Below are 20,023 nucleotides of genomic sequence, written 5' to 3' on the forward strand. Positions count from 1 at the left end.
TCTCAGAATTTTGAAATCTGGAATTATTTTGTATACTGTACCTTCTTTCTTACCGAGAAGTGGTTTCCAGCTTTCATGTTAACCAGGAAGTACGGTTGCCTGCCTTCACTCCCTTGGGATCTAGGAAGAGGTGTGAAGTCCTGAAATTGCTGGATATTCACACTCAGAGTGCTTCTTTGTTATCTGAAAGTAATGAATGAGTTGTGACTGTTGGATCATCTCTTTATGCTGGCCGGTTCAGCCTGTAAGAGTCGACCAGATTCTAGGGCAACCATTTCAAGGTGGATTTGTATGGCCATTTCATTGGCCTGCATAGGGAGCAGGAAGCAACCACCCTTATCCTTAAAGGCGCATTCCACTAGGAGAGTAGCATCCTCCTGGGCGGAAGTTATAGCAGCCTCTCCTGAAGAGATTTGCAGAGCAGCCACATTGGCCTCTCTCAATACTTTCACAAAATTTTACAGTGGACGTGGCGGCCAAATTGGATGCTGCCTTTGATCTTCTATTCTTTCAGCAGATTCATCTGTCCCACCCTAGATTCCATGGAATGCTTTGATATGTTCCAAGATTTCAAGAATGAGGTGTCTATTGCACTAGAAGGGAAGATTTAAGTACTTACCTCGGTAATCTTTGTAGTTGAGATCATAAAAACCAACCTTGATGAGTTGGTAAAAAAAAATGTTTTCAGACTTAGGGATAATATTCTTGGCACTATGGTTTCCAGTTATTGTTTATGTGCATTTTAATTTCTGTTTTTAATATTTGAAACAGATGCTCATTGTCATCATTGACTTTGAAAGGAGAGCAGAAAGTGTTCGGACTGCCACCTTGCCATAGATATCCGATTAGTAAGATTCCTGAAGAATTGACATCTCAACAGTTTTCCTTTGATGGAAACTGGAGGAATGTTATATTACCGACACCTGGTGGAGAAAGAGGTAAATATTTCACATTAATATATGGGTTAATTGCAAATAGTGTTAATCTACAGATGTCTTATAATTGTCAGTGACTGAGAGAAATTCATTAATTCGTTAAGAGATTTTTTCCAGACACCTATATTTTGGTTGCAAAATAAAAATAATGGACATGGAAATGGAAAAATATATATGCAGTATTTAAGGTATTATTCTCTGTAATAGTTATTCACTAGTGTAGCTGAAATTTTGCATATTACATTACATTACATTAATAGCTTATATTCCGCCTGTACCTTGCAGTTCTAAGCGGATTACATCAAAAAGATAACTGGACATTTCCAGGGAGAGAAATACAATTAAAGAAGTTGGACCTAGTACAACAAAAAGATAGCTGGACTTTTCCAGTAAGAGGAATACAATTAAAGGCGTAAGGTCTAAAACAATTTTGATGTGAGGATTCTAAGAGGGGGCGAGAGGGGAAAAGGAAGGGGTTAGGACATTTGGGTGAATTTCTTGAATAGTAGGGTCTTGATTTCTTTGCGGAAAGCCTTGAGGTCAGTTGAAGCTGTCAGTAGGTTGGTGATGGTGGGATCCAATTTAGCTGCATGTGTTGCTAGTAAGTTGTCGTACATCTTTTTGCGTTTAGTTCCTTTAAAAGGGGGGTAGGAGAAAGGGGATTGGGTTCTCCTCTGTCTGGTTGAGAGGTTCCTGTTTAGACGGTTGTTTAGGTGGGTGGGTGCCGTTCCGTTTAATGTTTTGAATAACATGCAGTATAGTTTGAATTGGATGCGGGCTTGTATTGGAAGCCAGTGTGAGTCTAGGGAAGGTGTTGGTGATGTGGTCAAATTTTCCAAGGGAATAGATCATTCTGAGGGCAGTGTTCTGCACGGTCTGTAGTTGTTTTATTAGGTAGGTGGGACAAGAAAGGTAGAGGATATTGCAATAATCCATTAGACTTAGGACTAGGTATTGGACTATGAGTCTGAATTGTTCTTTTTCAAAGAATTTTCTGATTTTGCGAAGGTTGCGCATGGTGAAGAATGCTTTTTGTGTGATTTTGTTGATTTGCACCTGAAGAGTGCAACCTCTGTCTACTGTTACTCCAAGGAGTTTGAGAGTGGGTTGTATGGGATATTTGGTGGTTTTTATTTCTAGTTCAGTTATAGAAGGGGTTTTGTCCTTTTCAAGCAGTAGAAATTTAGTTTTATCTGGGTTGAGCTTCAGTTTGTATTCTGTCATCCATTTTTCCACTGCTTCTAGAGTTTTTTCCAGGATGTCTGATGTGGTGGGGTCTTGTGTGTCAAAGGGGAGGAGTATGGTGATATCGTCTGCATAGCTGAATGAAGTTACTTTGAGTTTGTCTAACAGGGTACCGAGGGAGGAAATGAAAAGATTGAAGAGCATGGGTGACAGTGGGGAACCTTGACAGATTACTGTTTTTATGATATACTAGCAGTAGGTGTCATTTAGTTTTATTTTTTTTCTTGCTTCAGTTCAGTAGTCAAAATTAACTGCTGTTTCATTTGCGGCTATAATGTTATGGTATTTATGCATTCAACTAAGCATTTAGCTAAGGTTATAATTGTATATACTCAATCTATAAGCCAAGATTTTTGGGCCAAAAAATGGTCCAAAAATGGGGGTCTCAACTTATATTTGGGTCAGCACCCATCCACCTCTCCAACCCGGACCTGTTGCAGGCCTCCTCCGGGCATGCTTTAAGACCTGGTGGTCCAGCAGTGGGCTGAGACAGTTGGGATCCCTTCCGCCTCCTGTCCTGGCCGACTGCGATGACTTTTAACTCCTTCTGGCCTCCCCCACATACCTTTGAAATCCCTGGTGGTCCAGCGGTGAGCCAGGACAGGAGGAATCCCTCCCGCCTCCTATCTAAGCGAACTGCAATGACTTTTAACTCCCTCCGGCTCCCCTGCATGCCTCTGAAATCCCTAGTGGTCCAGTGGTGAGTTGGAGTAGGAACGGTCTTCCTGTGCTCCTGCCCCGAGCTGAGATGTTAGCTGAATGGCTACCACGAGTTCTCACGGGACTCACGAGAACTCGCGGCAGCGATTTCAGATAGCGGCTCAACAAAGGGCAGGAACAAGGGAAGATTGCTCCTGCTCCGGCCCTCTGCTTGACCACTAGGGATTTCAAAGATACACAAGGGGAGGCATGAGGGAGTTAAGCCATTGCAGTCAGCGGGAACAGGAGGTGGGAGGGATCCTTCCTCTCCTGGACCATGAGGGATTTCAAAGATACCCAGGGCCTGCATGGCATCGGGAGGGAGGGGGGAGTGGACAATATACAGGGCAGGGAGGGAGGAAAGGGGACTGGGTGCAGAGCTGGGCAAGGCATGGCAGGGCACTTGAATATTAGCCGCTTAGTTTATATTCAAGTCAGCTTTTTTTTCTTCCTTTTTTAGGGGGAAAAAGGTTACCTCAGTTTATGTTCGGGTCAGCTTATATTCGAATATATAAGATATTCTCTTAGAGCAGATACATGTACATAGAGAGCAGCAAAGGAAGATGGAAATGACACATGCTTGACCCTGGGCTAGTCATGTAGTCCTCCATTGCCCTAGGTACGTTAGATTTTGACCCCACCAGGACAGATAGGGAAAATGCTTCAGTACCTGCTTGTAAACCGCTTAGATAAACTTGGTAGGCAGCATGTAAATACCTAGGAAAAAAAAAGAGGTGCTACTGTATTTCTGTTTCCTAAATAGTTTATTGGAAGACTTGTCAGTAAACAATGACAATTCTGAGGGGTTATATTTTTAGGAGGGAGGGGGAGTGCCACTTTAAGTAAACTTGTGTATATATGGAAATAGTCTAGTACACTGTTCTTCAACCGCCGGCCCGCATAGGGCCGGCAAGATCAAGTCGGTGGTTAAATTTCCTGCTGACTGCGGTAGTGTTGGAAGGCTGCTGTAACGCCCAGCCTCGGGTGATCCAGACAGGCTGCCGACGTCGGGGCCTTCTCTCTGTGAATCTCGCCTGTTCGGAAACAGGAAGTTGAAACAAAATAGGCAGGACTCAGAGAAGGAAGGTCCCAATGTCGGCAGCTTGTCTTGATTGCCGCCCCTGCCGAGTTGCTGAAGAGGGCTGAGGTGCAGGTAGAAGGGAGAGAGCTGCAGGTACAGGTGCAAGTGGAGGGAGATGGTCAGCGTGCGTGAGAGCAAGATCCTGGGGAGCCTTCAACAGTGGCTGTCTCCCCTCCCAGCAGCTCTCATACTTGCCAGGGCAGTGATTCACTGGCAACTTCCTCTTTTCTCAGAGGCGGCAACGGACCCAAGGCTGCCTAAGTAAATCACTGCTGCAGGCAAGTATTGAGAGCTGCTGGAAGGGGAGGAAGCCACTGTTGGAGGCTGGGGAGCTGCTACTGGACCTGGAGGGAGGTAGAAGGAAAGATGCTACTGGGAGGGGAGGAGGAAAAGGGATGGGAAGAGAGTTAAGAACATAAGAACATAAGCAATGCCTCCACTGAGTCAGACCCGAGGTCCATCGTGCCCAGCAGTCCGCTCACGCGGCGGCCCAACAGGTCCAGGACCTGCACAGTAGCCCCCTATCTATACCCCTCGATCCCTTTCTTCAGTTAATGTTGGATGGGGGTAGGAGGGAAGGGAGAAAGAAAAAGGAAGGAAACAGCTGGCAGGGAGATTACAGGAGGGGAAAGGGGGTCAGGGTGGAATGGAGAGATCAGATGAGGGAAAGGGGAGAGACAGAGGAATGAGAAAGTAGAGAGAGATTGATGCTGAGAGGGGGTCAGCAGAGAAATGAGAGAGGGATAAAGATGCTAGATCTGGTGTAGGAGAGATAAAAATGAAGAAAGCAGTGAAGGTGGAATGAATGATGTAAAAAGGAGAGAGGAGGCACAGGCTGGGGAGAGGGGCATAGAAAGAAGTCAGATACATATGGAAGGGGGAGAGGGCAGACAGTGGATGGAAGGGGCAGATGCTGTATTGAAGAGACAGGGCAGACGCTGAAAGGAAAAGAGTGAAAAGAAGATGAAAGCAGAAACAAAAGACAACAAAAGGTAGAAAAAAATAATTTTATTTCTATTTTGTCATTAGAATATATCAGATTTGAAATATATATCCTGCTAGAAACATAACTGGGGACTGCAAAGCCCAGACAGTGCTTTTTTAGCTTCAAGCTGACTTAGGGCTCTCTCTGACCAGGGGGCACTCCCCTAACACTATTCCTGTCCTGTGTGACTGCAGTATTCTGTTAGCATGATATTTCTGTGTAGCATTCTGTAATAATTTGGCTTGTTCAGTTTTCTTGATAGTAGATATATGTGAAGGGGAGGGGAGACAGGGGTTTTGTTGATCCTTGCTCTGTATATTTATATTTATAAAATGACAATTGTACAGAATATTGTTTCTTTTTATACTTTAATAAAGTACGTTCAATATAAAATCATAACTGAGGCTTGTGCGGATGGGATCAGATGGTTTGTGGGGACCGAGCTTGCGGAGACAGGGCGGAAATGTGGTTTTTAAATTTCAGTCTTAGTAGTTTGCCGGTCCACAAAATAATTATTTTATTTCTACCGGTCCACGGGTGTAAAAAGGTTGAAAAACACTGGTCTAGTACATTTGATTGTGTAGGGAACTATTATATTTTACTGAAGCAATCAAACTATAGTTCAAAGACGCCTTTGGACTATGATTGTCCTTTTAAGGATGTTTTTACATGCATTTTAGACCTGCATTACTGTTCCTCCCTACTTCCTCTTTTCTCTATAATTATTGTAGTCTTTCCCCATTGTCCTTAAGTTTCAGTCCTGTCTGTGGTTTACTGTTTTCATTATTATTTGTGTCCTGTCCAATTGATTATATATACTTTTTATGTTTTCCTTTTAACTTTTGTAAACCGCCTTGAAGCTTACACCCCGCCCCCCCCCTCCCGCTCCCCCTCCCCACACACATACACACACACACACCCATATGATGTGGTTGACACGAGTATAAAAGGTACTGGTTAAGTTTACCTCCTTTGTGTCATAGTAATCAGTATCATCCTTTAGTGCAGGGATTCACAAGCTTGCCCTTGGGACCCCACAACCAGCTATGTTTCCAGGGTATGCAGATTGATCTTATACATATTCATTGTGAGCATCCTGAAAACATCACTGAGTATAGGGTCCCCCAGGACAAATTTGGGAACCTCTGCTTTAGAGAATAGAATATTAAGACTAGCCATTAACTAACTGCCAGTTCCAGAGGGCACAATCGCAGTGAAACCTGTAGGGATATCACAGTGGCATTGAAGAGAAACATTTTAAATCTCCTTTATCTTTTGTTACCCATTTTCTGAAAACTTTAGCTTTCTTCAGGAAGATCTTATCGCTCATATTATTAACCCTAGATTTGTTACATGTTGTTTCATCATTGTCTCAGGATGTCTAAGTCAAATCACAGGTAAAAATGACAGTAATAATGGGTCATTCCTGTGGCTCAGGAGACGCATATTTGTATCTGTTCTCTGTGAAGGATTATTCAGGCCAAGGTCTGCATGCCTGGGTTAGGGGGAGTAGCGATACAGTGGTAATAGTTACTTGAGCTAACCAATGAGCACTAAGGGGGGGGGGGCATTTGTGAAGAGGTGCCTCACACTTGCTGGAGCTCTTAAGCAGTATTGTTTGGGGAAAGGTGAGCAAGAGACTACAAAGAATATGGAAGGATAAGGAAAAAAATAGGAATGGTATACATGAAAAAAGTTAACATTTTCTTAAACAAAGTGATTCAAAGAGATTGTTATGCTGTAGCTACAAAATCCCATGGTATATCAAATAAAAAGAACATGAAGCTGGTTTCCTGAGTCTCACTGTCACCACAGATCCAAAATTTCTTTACTTGATTACCTACCACAGATGTGAATTTTGTAATTATGCATACTACTTAACCTTGTTACCACTATGCATTGTGCATTTAGCTTTTTTTTGACACTGCTTAGTGCACTATATGGTCTTGTTGCCTCAGTGGTAGTCCCAGGCTACTACAACTCATTTTAAAAATGTATGCATGCACTTTATGTTAAATGGTTTCTTAAAGTCTTTGGGCTCCTTTTACTAAGGTGCACTAGCGTTTTTAGCGCATGCAGGAAATTACCGCATGCTACGCTTCTAGAACTAATGCCAGCTCACTGCTGGCGGTAGTCTAGCATGCGCTATTCCATGCATTAAAACCCTAACGTGGCTTAATAAAAGGAGCCCTTTGTGTACTGCAAAATTTTTTTACTGTTTTAGTCTGAAGTTTCTGAATAGGAATTTTATAGAAATAACATACTATTTTCTAATTCTGGTTATTTTTTAAACAGTGTTTGTGTCAAACCTGGGACAGAAGGACTCCAAAGAGAGTATTACAATGCCAAACTGTGTAGAAGGAACTCGGGGCACTAAACTAAATAAAATGCCTTTATTACATGTACGGAAAGGACTTGCTGCTGATGCCCCTAAAACACATGAAATCAGGTATATTTTCAGGGGGACAGAATTGTGACAAATATTAAAGCAAAGGAGGTGAGCTTCTACCTAGTGCCATGGTAGATTCAGTATATGAAGACAGTATTTGTTTATTTCAGTAGCTAAGAGAAGTGCTATGAATGGGTTACAAAGCTTTGTTTGCACTGCTGTAGTGTCATAATAGATCAAACTGTCTCATGATGCATTGGTTTTTATACTGTGAGCAAATGTTAGTACTACCCACCGATGCTTATTTTGTTTAAAACAGGCTTCTATATTTTTATTGTTTTTGAACATGTTTATGTGGTTATTCAGTCCATCTTTTTCTCCATTTGGAGGCATGATAACCTTAATTCAAAATGGACTGATCAGATTCTAGCTTCCTTATCTTGAATTTCCCTGTTGACAGTCACTAGAACCATAGAAACATGATGGCAGGGAAAGGCCAAATGGCTTATCCAGTCTGCCCATTGGCAGCATCCACTATTTCCTCCTCTCTCTAAGAGATCCCATGTGCCACACTTTCTTGAATTCAGACACAGTCTGTTTCCACCTCTATCAGGAGACTATTCCATGCATCTACCACCCTTTCTGTAAAAAAGTATTTATTTAGGTTACGCCTGAGCCTATCACCTCTTAACTTCATCCTATGCCCTGTCATTCCAGAGCTTCCTTTCAAATGAAAGAAATGTGCCTCATGTACATTTATGCCACGTAGGTATTTAAATGTTTCTATCATATCTCCCCTATCCCGCCTTTCCTCCAAGATATACTGTACATATTGAGATCTTAAGTCTGTCCCCATGCGCCTTATGACAAAGCCTTTCTATTGATCGACTCCATCTTGTTTATATCATTTTGAAGGGTGGTCTCCAGAATTGTATGCAATATTCTAAATGAGGTTTCACCAAAGTCTTATACAGGGACATAAATACCTCTTTTTATTTTCCTACTGACCATATCCTTCTAGCTTTCACCGTCACCATCTCAACCTGTTTGGCCACCTTTAGATCATCACATACTTTTCTATCTTGTTTAGCAAGCTGTCCCAGACATGTGCTAAAAATCTACCAGAAAGCTAAACCTCGTGCACATCGACACACACATAGGAAATCCTTAGATCTTTTCTGAAATATGCTTTATTGAACAAATATGATTTACTCACATTTAGTAGGATTTTCTTCTCAGAGGCTTTTTCCTCTGGGCTCAGACTTCTTAGTTTCAGAATGTTGCTCTAGTAGATGAGGATGAGAAATTGGAAAGCTAGAGAATAGTCCAACAGAATAAGAAGGTTTCAGAGCTAGAGTGCTGATGCATCCCTTGCAAGTGCTCAGATAGCCCTAGAGGTGAAAAAATAGTCCTTGTTAGGAGGTAGGTAAAGCCATGTGTATTGCTGATTGAAGAAGGATTTTGACCCTTTCCAGACAAAGAGTTCCCACAAGGCAGAGTCAAATGCCAGTAGGAACAAAACTTAGCCTCGGGTAGTCGGGAAGTTAAGGTGAGCCAGAAGTGAGATAAAGGATTCAAGTTTAAATGAGAGAAAGGGGGAGGTGGCCATAGGAGAAAATCACTGGCAGAGAAGCATAGGTAAGCAGGAGTGACTGCAGCATGTGTAAGACTACGTTACCCATAATGCCCAGCTCACATATCCTGGCAAGAAGTAGCTGCAGCAATAAAGTTCTGTGCAACTACTGAATTACATAAAGCATATCTTGGAGCTCTGTTACAATTAGGAAAAGATTGCCAGGGAAATAACATTCACTGCCTGATATCAGTAGATATTTACATTCAATAATACTATATTTAGTCCATTCAAAGTCCATAATTACTGTAGCCGGAAACTGATGGCTTCTAGGTTGTCTTGACTTCTCTGCCATTTGCAGGCAAATTCTCCCTGGTAGTTTTGCAGGAGCTGAGACGAGAGGCTGACAACACAGACAAACAAAACATGAGAGAGAGAAAGAGTCTCTGTATTTCTGGAATGGACCGTGGCCATGGCATCCTCATTTCACATCTCTTCAAGATGTAGGAACATCACTTCGGTGACTAGTTGGATGAAGTTCTTCCCTGCTCCTTGGTTTGCAGTCTTGATTTCTAGCTTGCAAACTTATCCATCCTCACTTGGGAAGGCTTGGGTAATGAGGCCCAGAGGCCAACTGTTGCATTGTTCTTGGCTGTCCGTTAGTAGCACCAGATCCCCTTCTCGCAGGTTCGGATGGTCATCTTTCCACTTCTTTCGTTGTTGGAGAGTAGAAAGGTATTCTCTCTTCCTATGTTTCCAGAAAACATCAGTAAGATGCTACTCTTGCTTCCACTGGTATTTGTAAATATTGCCACCTTCGAAATCTCCAGGTGGAGCAGAATTGGTTTGGGTTTTCTGTATGAGAAGCATAGCTGGTGTCAAGATCAGTGGTGACTCTGGATCAGAAGATACTGATACTAGGGGTCTGGTGTTCATAATTGCTGCGACCTCTACAAGCAAGATGATTAAAGCTTTGTGCATCAATCTCCTATGATCATTCCCTAACAGCATAGCGTTCAAGATCCAGCAAGCTATGCGCTCCCACGCTCCTCCCATTTGTGAAGAGTGAGGAGGGGTGAAGACCCAAGTACACTTTTGGTCGCTTAGATACTTTTCTACAGCGGATTGGTGCAACTTGACAGATGGAATGTTTAATTCTCTGCAAGCTCCTAAAAAGTTGGTTCTGCAGTCAGAATGAATCTGTTTGACTGGACCTCAGATGGAGAGGAATCTTCATAAGGCATTAATGAAACTTGAAGTGTCCATTTATTCGATGACCTAAATATGAACTGCTTGAATACTCATGCATGTAAAAGTTATGGTCCAGCGTTTGTTGCTTTGCCCTCCACCTCTCATGCTTCTTGTTACTATTGTCCATGCCATCTTTTGTTCTTGGAGCTTGCCCCTCAGTCTGCGACACTTTACACAGTAGTGAGATTATAGAAGCAATGCTATGTTTCGCTCCTACGATCCACAATCCTGCTGCTCTCACAATGCCTTCCGTGAAGTGTCTGCCTTGGTGTTTCACTTGTCGCACAAGTAATGTTACAATGTGATGTCCCGGACCAAGATACAAGGAAATATTAGGGAAGAAAAAAAATAAAATAATCTATTGGGGAGTCCCTGGACATCGTTTACCTGGACTTCAGCAAAGCATTTGATAGTGTACCACACCGCAGGTTGCTGAGCAAGATGAGTTCTTTAGGATTGGGCGACACATTGACCAAATGGATTGGGAACTGGCTTGGAGGTAGGCTTCAGAGGGTAGTGGTGAACGGCACCCCCTCCGAAATGTCGGAGGTGATAAGTGGATTGCCACAGGGCTCCGTCCTGGGCCTGATCCTGTTCAACATCTATATAAGAGACTTAGCAGAAGGGCTCCGAGGTAAAATAACATTATTCGCCGATGATGCCAAACTAAGCAATGTAGTGAGCAAAAGCACAACAGACAAAAATTCAATGGCAGACGACATGATGCATGACCTACTTCTACTGGAGCGCTGGTCTAGGTCCTGGCAACTCAGTTTCAATGCCAAAAAATGCAAAGTCATGCACCTGGGAAGCCAAAATCCATGCAAGACTTACACCCTAAATGGCGAGATCCTGACAAGAACTGAAGCAGAAAGAGACTTAGGGGTGATTGTCAGTGAAAACATGAAGACTGCAAATCAAGTGGAGCAAGCTTCATCCAAAGCAAGGCAAATCATAGGTTGCATACGCAGGAGTTTCATCAGCCGTAAACCTGAAGTCATTATGCAATTGTATAGATCCATGGTGAGACCACACCTGAAGTACTGTGTGCAATTCTGGAGGCCGCATTACCGTAAGGATGTGCTGAGACTGGAATCAGTCCAGAGAATGGCCACCCGGATGGTCTCGGGACTCAAGGATCTCCCATACGAGGAGCGGTTAGGGAAGTTACAGCTCTACTCATTCGAGGAACGTAGAGAGAGGGGAGATATGATCAAGACATTCAAGTATCTCACGGGCTGCATCGAGGTAGAAGAAGATATCTTCTTTTTCAAGGGTCCCACGGCAACAAGGGGGCATCCATGGAAAATCAGGGGTGGGAAACTGCATGGTGACACTAGGAAGTTCTTCTTCACTGAAAGGGTGGTTGATCACTGGAACAGTCTTCCACTTCAGGTCATTGAGGCCAGCAGCGTGCCAGATTTTAAGTCCAAATGGGATAGACATGTGGGATCTATTCGCAGAGATAGATAGGAAGGGTCATTGGGGTGGGCAGACTGGATGGGCCGTGGCCCTTATCTGCCGTCTGTTTCTATGTTTCTATTCCAATTACATAATGAAACAGGCAAGAGGAATAACACTCACAGCTGATCTAACAACATTCTACCATCATGTAGGTTCATTCAAAGGTACACCTTTTTCTCTCCTTCTTTCACAATAAATTCTAGCAGTTTTCTTGGGTTCAAAGAAAGCAAATTGACTGCATTTAATATAATCAAACAACCAATTTTCTTTTGAAGTTGTTTAAATCACCAGGAACATTGAGTCTACAGAGAGATTTTGTACAATACAGTTAAGCCTTTCTTTAATAAATATTTTTAAACTAAAGAAAACTACCCTTTCTTGGACAGATTTTCAGTACAGATAACCCTTGTATCCCTTTTATTATGGAGGAGTAATTAAACAGGAAGCTTTATTAGGAACTTTTTGCAATTGTTTTGCTCTGGGAATGAAGCTGATGCTAAAAGTTTGCTTGTACTTGACAGTAGCATGACTAAGGAAACAGGAGAATTGCTGCTTTAAATAATTTTTTGTAGGTGGAGCTTTTGCATTGGCCAAGCTGCACAAATCTCTGTTTTAAAAGGACTTGTAATCCAGGATTTACAGTATTGACCGTTAACATGTTTTTCTGTTATAAATTTGTGATAATAAGCAATAGCATATATACTAAGACTGAGAGATTAGAAAAGAATTATAAAATGGATTTTAATTAACTTATCAATTTATTTTAGCTTTTGCAATGGATATGGGACGAGTTCTGCCGCAGGTTTTTTACTTTCTGCTACCTCATCACTAAATCCAAAAAATGGGTTTATTGGAAACAGGTATGCATATTTTTTTCCTACTGTTTTATATAATAATTAAATTTGGGACTGTATCATTCTGATTGCTTATGTGGCCTGCACCTATACTAATGTAACCTTGACTTCAGATCACCCTGTTTTGCCTCAGAACTGACAGGGATGAAGTTCTCAGGCTCCTTTACCCTTAATTCATGCCAGGTTTGTGCTGAATGGGCACCCGAAGAGCGACCTTGGACAACATGTCGCACAATATGCCACAGAACACATGAAAGGGGACAGGAGCGGTTGGTTTAGCCTCCCCTTTGTTCTCTAGGCCTGAGGAATGGTTGGGGGGGGGGGGGGGTCTATCGATTAGTTGTAAATCCCTTTCAGAACCCCAGAATGGCGGTCATCCTAAGCGAAGGAGCGTAGAGACCACAGAATCTAAAGGAGACTTTGCACTGCCTACTATGGCATTTTCTTTGGAATTTGTCAATCTGATGTGGAGAGCTTATCTGGATAAACGAGATCCCTGGGGACATCTGGCAGTACACCAAGAGGTGCACAAGGGGGCTAGGGCTTCCAGGTCATGTGTGCCTCAGTATCAGAGGCTGGCCAGGAACCAATGGGCCTTTTCAAGGGAAGACTCAGAGGGGAGACCCCACGGTCCACCGGCTGTTCAGACCCTCGGCTCTGTTAGAGCTTATCACTGATTCTTTGTGGAAATTAAGCTTGGACTCACAACAGGATCCTCCACTCCTTGTTCTATAATGAGCGGAGTGAAAGCCCAGTCATCTTCGTTTGTCTGGCATCCTGATATCAGTGTATTAGTCACAGAGCATTGGGATGCTCCTGAAGGGCATTTAAGGTAGCCAAAACAATGACTTGTCTCTATCTGTCAAAGGTACAGAATCTTTCAGAGGAGGTTCAGCATCAGTTGAACAAGTATTGGCAGTAGCTAGGTCAGAGCTCCAGATTGCAGCATCTGTCTGACCAGCACCCAAAAGTTGCTGGAACTTCTGCTATGCATAATGTGGGCTGATATCATCTTTTGGTGATTAAATTTAAGTATGTTTCCAGTGCAAAAGAGATAAGTCATGTCAAGTGGGTTTCTTCCCTTCACCTGTAAGGATTGTAGAAGGCATCATCTACATTTTTCAACTCCTTTTCCTTGGGTCACCGGGCAGTGCTTCAGCTCCTCAGTTTTTTCTTTTAGGGCTCCAGTTTCTGTGGTTCTATTGTTTGTTCAGAATGGTCTCAAAACGGGGCCTAGTAGTTGGCTCCCTCAAAATATAGGTAATGAGCCTCTCGTGCTTAGGGCTTGACTGGAGATGGATTCTTTGGCCATCTGGATGTGTCCAGTTTCTGAAGGGAGCATTGCATTTGTATCTTCCCATGTGACAACCATTTCCATCATGGAATCTTAACATTGGACTGCGGGACTTCAGTAAAGCCCCGTACAAGATCTGATGAATCTGACCATCAGGGCAGTGTTCCTGGTAGCCATAGCCTTGGCAAGAAGGGACCCAGAGTTCAGGTAGTCATGTAGACAGCTGTCCCTCCGATTTATAGAGATGGGTGTGCCTTTTCACACAGTGCCTTATTTTCTGCCAAAGGTGGGGTTGGTGATCCATGTCAATCAGGAGGTCCAACTGCCTGCATTTCAGGCTACAGGCATAAAGAAAAAGAAGAAAGTTTTGGCATTATTGGAAGTGAGGAGAGTTCTTCTCTTATCTAGAGGTGACGAATGATTTTCGCTTTTCAGATCATTTTTTGTGTTCATCAGTCCTTGCAAACTGGGAAAGTCATCCCCCAAGGTTCCTATTTCCAGATGGATCTGCATGACTATTTTGTCAGCATACACTGGCTGTTTTTGGTGATGGCTTCAAGGTGGAACTCCTTCTGAAAGAATTAAAACTTGAAAAAGACACTGTAAATTTTAAGAAAGGGATAAAGACCATCCTCTTCACAGAATACTGTAATAATGCAACATAGGAGAAATAGCTGGCTACTCCCCAATAGGAATGCGATAGGGTGAACACAGTATAGATACCAAGAATTGCTGAGGATATGATAACAAAGTATAGATAGCTAGAATTATCAAGATGTGTGTAAATCTAGGATGAACATGATACAGGTATTATGCATGTAAATAAGTAGGTTTTAGTATGAACATAGTACACATAGTATTCACGTAGGATGATTGTTTTATGGTATAAATATGTAAGATGAGTGTATATATATATATATATATATATATATATATATATAGGCTCAATATAGCATTCTCAAATACTTATAGAGACAGTGAAGATAGTGTGCAAACACTGCATGCTCAGTCAAAAGACTAAATGTAAAAGACAATGTAAATGCACCATACCATAATGCCTAAATGCATAAAAAACCATTTAAATGAGTACCATCTGAAGCTGTATTGCAGTGTCTTGCAAACTATCCATAGCCATAACGCATTAAACTTGGGGCTGCAGCTGGATGACATCTGGAAATGCGTGGACGTCAATATGATAACATCACGTGTATGCATGATGTCATGTCGAAGTCTGCGCATGCGTGGAGGCCCTCCGGATGGGGTCCTGAGCCACCAGTTAGGGGAGGAGGTGCTACAGGAGGAGTAGGCAGTCAGCCTGTGCCTCTCCTCCTCGCTGGCATCTTGCAGCACACCGGGAATAGTCTGCGGCACACGGTTTGTGATACTTTGCTGTATTGAAAATAATCACAGAAAATGCTAACTCTGTATTACAAAAGCTCATGTATTGTAACTCTATTACAGAAACTTATGTAAACCGTCCTTAGTCATTAGTAGCGGTATAAAAGCTTTCAATAAACATATTATTTATCTATGTGCAGCCAAATCCACTATTACTACTACTTCTTATCACTTATATAGCGCTGAATGGCGTACGCAACACTGTGCATTTTGACGTTTATAGAGCTTATAATCTAACTAGGACAGACAGACATGACATAAAGGGTGGGGGATGCAGAACCCAAGGTGAGAGGAGTTAGGAGTCAAAAGCACTCTCAAAGAGGCTTTGAACACTGCCAGAGGACAGAGGCCGCCTACCGTAGGGATTCAGGTAGCTTGTTCCAAGCATATGGTGCAGCAAGGCAGAAGGGATGGAGTCTGAAGTTGGCGGTTGAAGAGAAGGGCACAGATAAGAGGGACTTACTAGCTGAGAGGCGCTCACAGGGGGATCACAGGGGTAGATCAGTGAACAGAGATAGTGAGGGGCAGCTGAGTGAGTGCTTTTGTAGGTTGGTAAGTGGAGTTTGAATTATATTTGGAAATGGATGGAAAGCCAATGAAGTGACTTTAGGAGAGGAGTATTGTGAGTAAAGCGGCTCTTCTGAAATATGAGTCGTGTAGCCGAATTCTGGACGGATTGGAGGGAAGCGAGATGGCTAAGCAGAAGGCCTAAGAGTAGTGAATTACAGTAGTCTAAGCGTGAGGTGATGAGGGCATGGATAAGTGTTTTGGTAGTGTGCTCAGAGAGGAAGGGTAAGATTTTGGTAATATTATAGAGGAAGAAGCAGCAGATTTTAGCGATATGTTGTATCTGGGCGGTGAAGGAGAGAAAAAGGAGTCAAAGATGACCCCTAGATTACGAGCAGACAAAACAGGAAGGATGAGAGTGTTGTTCACAGAGATGGAGAACGAGGGAAGCGGAGAGGTGTGTTTAGGTGGGAAGATGAGCAACTCTGTTTTAGCCATATTCATTTTTAGATTGCAGTGAGACATCCAGGTGGCAATGTCAGACAGGCAGGCTGAGACTCTGGTCTGGGTTTCGATAGAGATATTTGGTGCAGAGAGGTAGATCTGGAAATTGTCAGCATAGAGGTGATACTGGAAGCCATGAGAGGAGATCAGCGCTCCAAGTGAGCAAGTGTAGATTGAGAAAAGGAGCGGTCTCAGGACCGAGCCTTGAGGTACACCAATTGATAGCAGGAAGGCTGTGGAGGAGGAACCACTTTTGCATACACTGAAGATGTGATGGGAGAGATAGGAAGAAAACCAGAAGAGGACAGTGTATCAACAGGCGGTAGACAGATCGAGAAAGATGAGGATAGAGTAGAGGCCTTTTGGAACTGGCCAAGAAGAGGTCATTGGAAACTTTAGTAAGGGCAGTTTCCATGGAAAGTAGCAGCGAAAGCCTGACTGAAGCAGATCCAGAATAGCATGGGATGAGAGGAAGTCCAGGCAATGGCGGTGAACAGCACGCTCAAGTAACTTGGATAAGAAAGAGAGAAGGGATATGAGGCGATAGTTGGAGGTTCACATGGGGTCCAGTGAGGGTTTCTTGAGGAGGGGTGTGACAATGGCATGTTTTAAGGCATCAGGGACAGTTGCAGTGGAGAGCAATAGGTTGAGGATGTGACAGGAGGGATGACAGAGGACAAGAGAGCACTGAGTAGATGAGTGGGAATCAGATCGGAGGAGCAGATAATGGGTTTGGAGGATGAGAAAAAAATGTGTGGTCCTTCTCAGTGATCTCAGAGAAAGAGGAGAGGGGGCAGGTGTTGAGGGGAGGTTAGTAGAATGGGCAAATGGAGGGAGGGGAGGGAGAAGCAGTCTGGTTGAGAACTCAAGGTGAATCTTATCATAGAAGAACTCCGCAATTGTCTGGGGAGAAATTGAAGGGGGGATAGGTGGCAAGGGTGCTTTGGGTAGGGAGTTTACTGTGGTAAACAGACGTCGAGGATTGGAGCTAAGAGAAGTGGTTAAGTGGATATAGTATTCTTGTTTGGCCAGCGAGAGGGCAGACTGGAATGTCAGCATGAATTTGAAGTGTATTAAGTTGGCGTGCACACGGGATTTAAGCCAGAGACGTTCAGCGTAATGGGCACATGAGCGTGGATGCAGAAGATGAGACAGGGTTGGCGTTTGGCACGCCTGACAGGACATAAGATTTGAGGAGTAAGGGTATCTAGAGCAGAGGAGAGAATGGTATTATAAGAGAGGATGGCTTCAAACCCTACAAAATACAACAATCCGTCTTCTCACTGAACTCGCGTAAAACTGATCATTTTACTTCCCTTTTAAAATATATCATTGGCTTCCGGTTGCCTACCATATTCAGTGTAAAACCCTTCTATTAGTATTTAAAGCCTTTCGCCAAGCTACTTCTATCTCTCCTTAATAATTTTCCATATTCCCTTGCTTGGGTACTATGGTCCCTAAACAATCATCAGGAGGTGCTGCCCAGACCACACCATACACAGCTCGAAACGACTCTTCATAGTGTGTTTTTTCTTTGCTGCTCCTCTCCTTTGGGACCTTATGCTTTTATCTTTGTGCTCTGAGCAGTCACTGATAACATTTAAGGTTCTTCTTTGAGCTTTTTTAGCAAGCTTTTTCCTCTTGAGCTTGGCCAAATCTAGCATCAAATGACTTTCCATCCTTTTCCAGATATATATATGTATATGCTTGTTTAATGACATGCCTCTTGGTCTGTTCTCTGGTACAATTGTCCGGTAACCTTTCCTATCTGCTAATGGAGTTCTGTTCCTTACAAATTTGGTTCTACTCAGAAATTAAAATGGTATAGTAAATTCTTTGAATGAATGAATTGCTTGCAAGTAGATCTTATGCATGGTCATTGGGGAAATCCTAAAAATCTAACTGGGTTGTGGACCTCGGGGTGTGAGGTTGTCCACCTCTTCCTATTCTGAATTGGTTTATAATAGGCTGACATACATATATTTCATGTTTATCTGTTAAAGACCTACAATAGTTCTCCAAATCATCTGTACATGCCCTGTTTGAGGAATTTCATATAGAAATAATTTTTAGAGGTGTATTTTCGTTTCATAGGTCAAAAACAGGTAATCGGAGTAGCGGTTGGCTGTCGCTTCCAAGGAGGCAAAAACGTGAGTTTTCTTGAAAATGTAAAATAGATTACATTGGTTGATTTTTATTTTTCTGCCTTGTTGCAAATCTAAAGCACTGTGATGCAATGACTGTATTACCTTTTTAGTTATGGCATATGCCATGCTCCTTTTTTTTTTTTTTTTCTTCTAACATAACACCGTGTCCTATTTTCTCTTTTACTTAGACTTTGTAGTTTCAAAATACTGAATAATTTTCATATACGAGTTATGATAAAATAATAATCAATAATTCAGTCTGAATAGTAACATTTACATGAAAGAGAAGAGCAGGGAGTATGATAGAATCATATGGATGATCTTAGAGGTCTTTAAAACACTGTTTAATGCATAGTTTATATAGAAAAAGTGTCATTGGACCTTTATTAGCCAGAGAGGAAGAGAAATATTCAATCCTAGCACTTGCTCTAATGCTCAAGTGCAGGTTCAATACTATTTTGGAAGAAAGTGACTTACATAGAGAGGCATACAACCAAGTTTCAAATTTATTTGATATACTGCTTATTTAGAATCTTATCTAATTGGTTTGTATTAAAATAATGACAAAATTAATCTACTCATAACAAATATAAATTTAAAGGCAGAGAGAGAGAGTAAAAGAAATTACAATCTTCAATAGAAAAGGAAATAAGAGAAATAAAACAGCTTTGCTGTTGTTGGATTCACCGACAGCTCATGACCCTCCCTGAGCAGTCAGCCTACAAATGGGATTAAAGGCTGTGCCAAAAAGGTTTTCTTTTTTGTCTCCCCCCCCCCCCCCCCTCCAATTCAGCTTTGAAGTTAACTGGATGCTAGGGTCTACCTTGGGGGTTAGCGTCCAAGAAAAGGATCTGGGTGTCATCGTAGACAATATGATGACACCTTCTGCCCAATGTACGGTGGCAGCCAAAAAAGCAAACATGATGCTAGGAATTATTAAAAAAGGGATGGTTGACAAGACTAAGAATGTGATAATACCCCTGTATCGCTCAATGGTGCGACCTCACCTGGTTATTGCATTCAATTCTGGTATCCTTATCTCAAGAAAAATATAGTGGTGCTAGAAGAGGTTCAAAGAAGAGCAACCAAGATAATAAAGGGGATGGAACTCCTCGTATGAGGAAAGACTAAAATAGTTAAGGCTGTTCAGCTTGGAAAAGAGACGGCTGAGGGGAGATATGATTGAAGTCTACAAAATCCTGAGTGGAGTAGAACGGGTACAAGTGGATCGATTTTTCACTCTGTCAAAAATTGCAAAGACTAGGGGACACTCAATGAAGTTACAGGGAAATACTTTTAAAACCAATTGAAGGACATTTTTTTTCACTCGGAGAATAGCTAAGCTGTAGAATGCATTGCCAGAGGTTGTGGTAAGAGTGGATAGCGTAGCTGGTTTTAAGAAAGGTTTGGATAATTTCTTGGAGGAAAAGTCCATAGTCTTTATTGAGAAAGACACAGGGGAAACCACTGCTTGCCCTGGATCGGTAGCATGGGATATTGCTACTCCTTGGGTATTGGCCGGTCACTAATGATCTGGATTGGCCACCGTGAGAACGGGCTACTGGGCTTGATGGACCATTGGTCTGACCCACTAAAGCTATTCTTATGTTCTTATAAATATCCTGTGATGATATTCTAATGAGTGAGTTCAGTAACACTGAATAAAGCATGATGTATAAATACAGTTTGATGTATGG

General features: G+C 42.4%; 1 protein-coding gene across 3 annotated transcripts in view; it reads left to right on the forward strand.

Annotated features, from left to right (window-relative positions):
* Positions 1 to 20,023, forward strand: part of C2H8orf89 (chromosome 2 C8orf89 homolog) — an 83,196-nt gene that overhangs the window by 54,981 nt on the left and 8,192 nt on the right. For 2 of the 3 annotated variants that reach the window (XM_033934688.1, XM_033934690.1), the window contains exons 3-6: positions 772 to 938; positions 7,241 to 7,394; positions 12,390 to 12,482; positions 18,274 to 18,329. In XM_033934688.1, the coding sequence (XP_033790579.1) occupies positions 772 to 938; positions 7,241 to 7,394; positions 12,390 to 12,482; positions 18,274 to 18,329 (470 nt within the window). The remainder of the gene's footprint in view (positions 1 to 771; positions 939 to 7,240; positions 7,395 to 12,389; positions 12,483 to 18,273; positions 18,330 to 20,023) is intronic. The other variant, XM_033934689.1, reaches the window with a different exon arrangement.

This window comes from Geotrypetes seraphini, chromosome 2, assembly GCF_902459505.1.
Source record: "Geotrypetes seraphini chromosome 2, aGeoSer1.1, whole genome shotgun sequence".
Classification (NCBI taxonomy): Eukaryota; Metazoa; Chordata; class Amphibia; order Gymnophiona; family Dermophiidae; genus Geotrypetes; species Geotrypetes seraphini.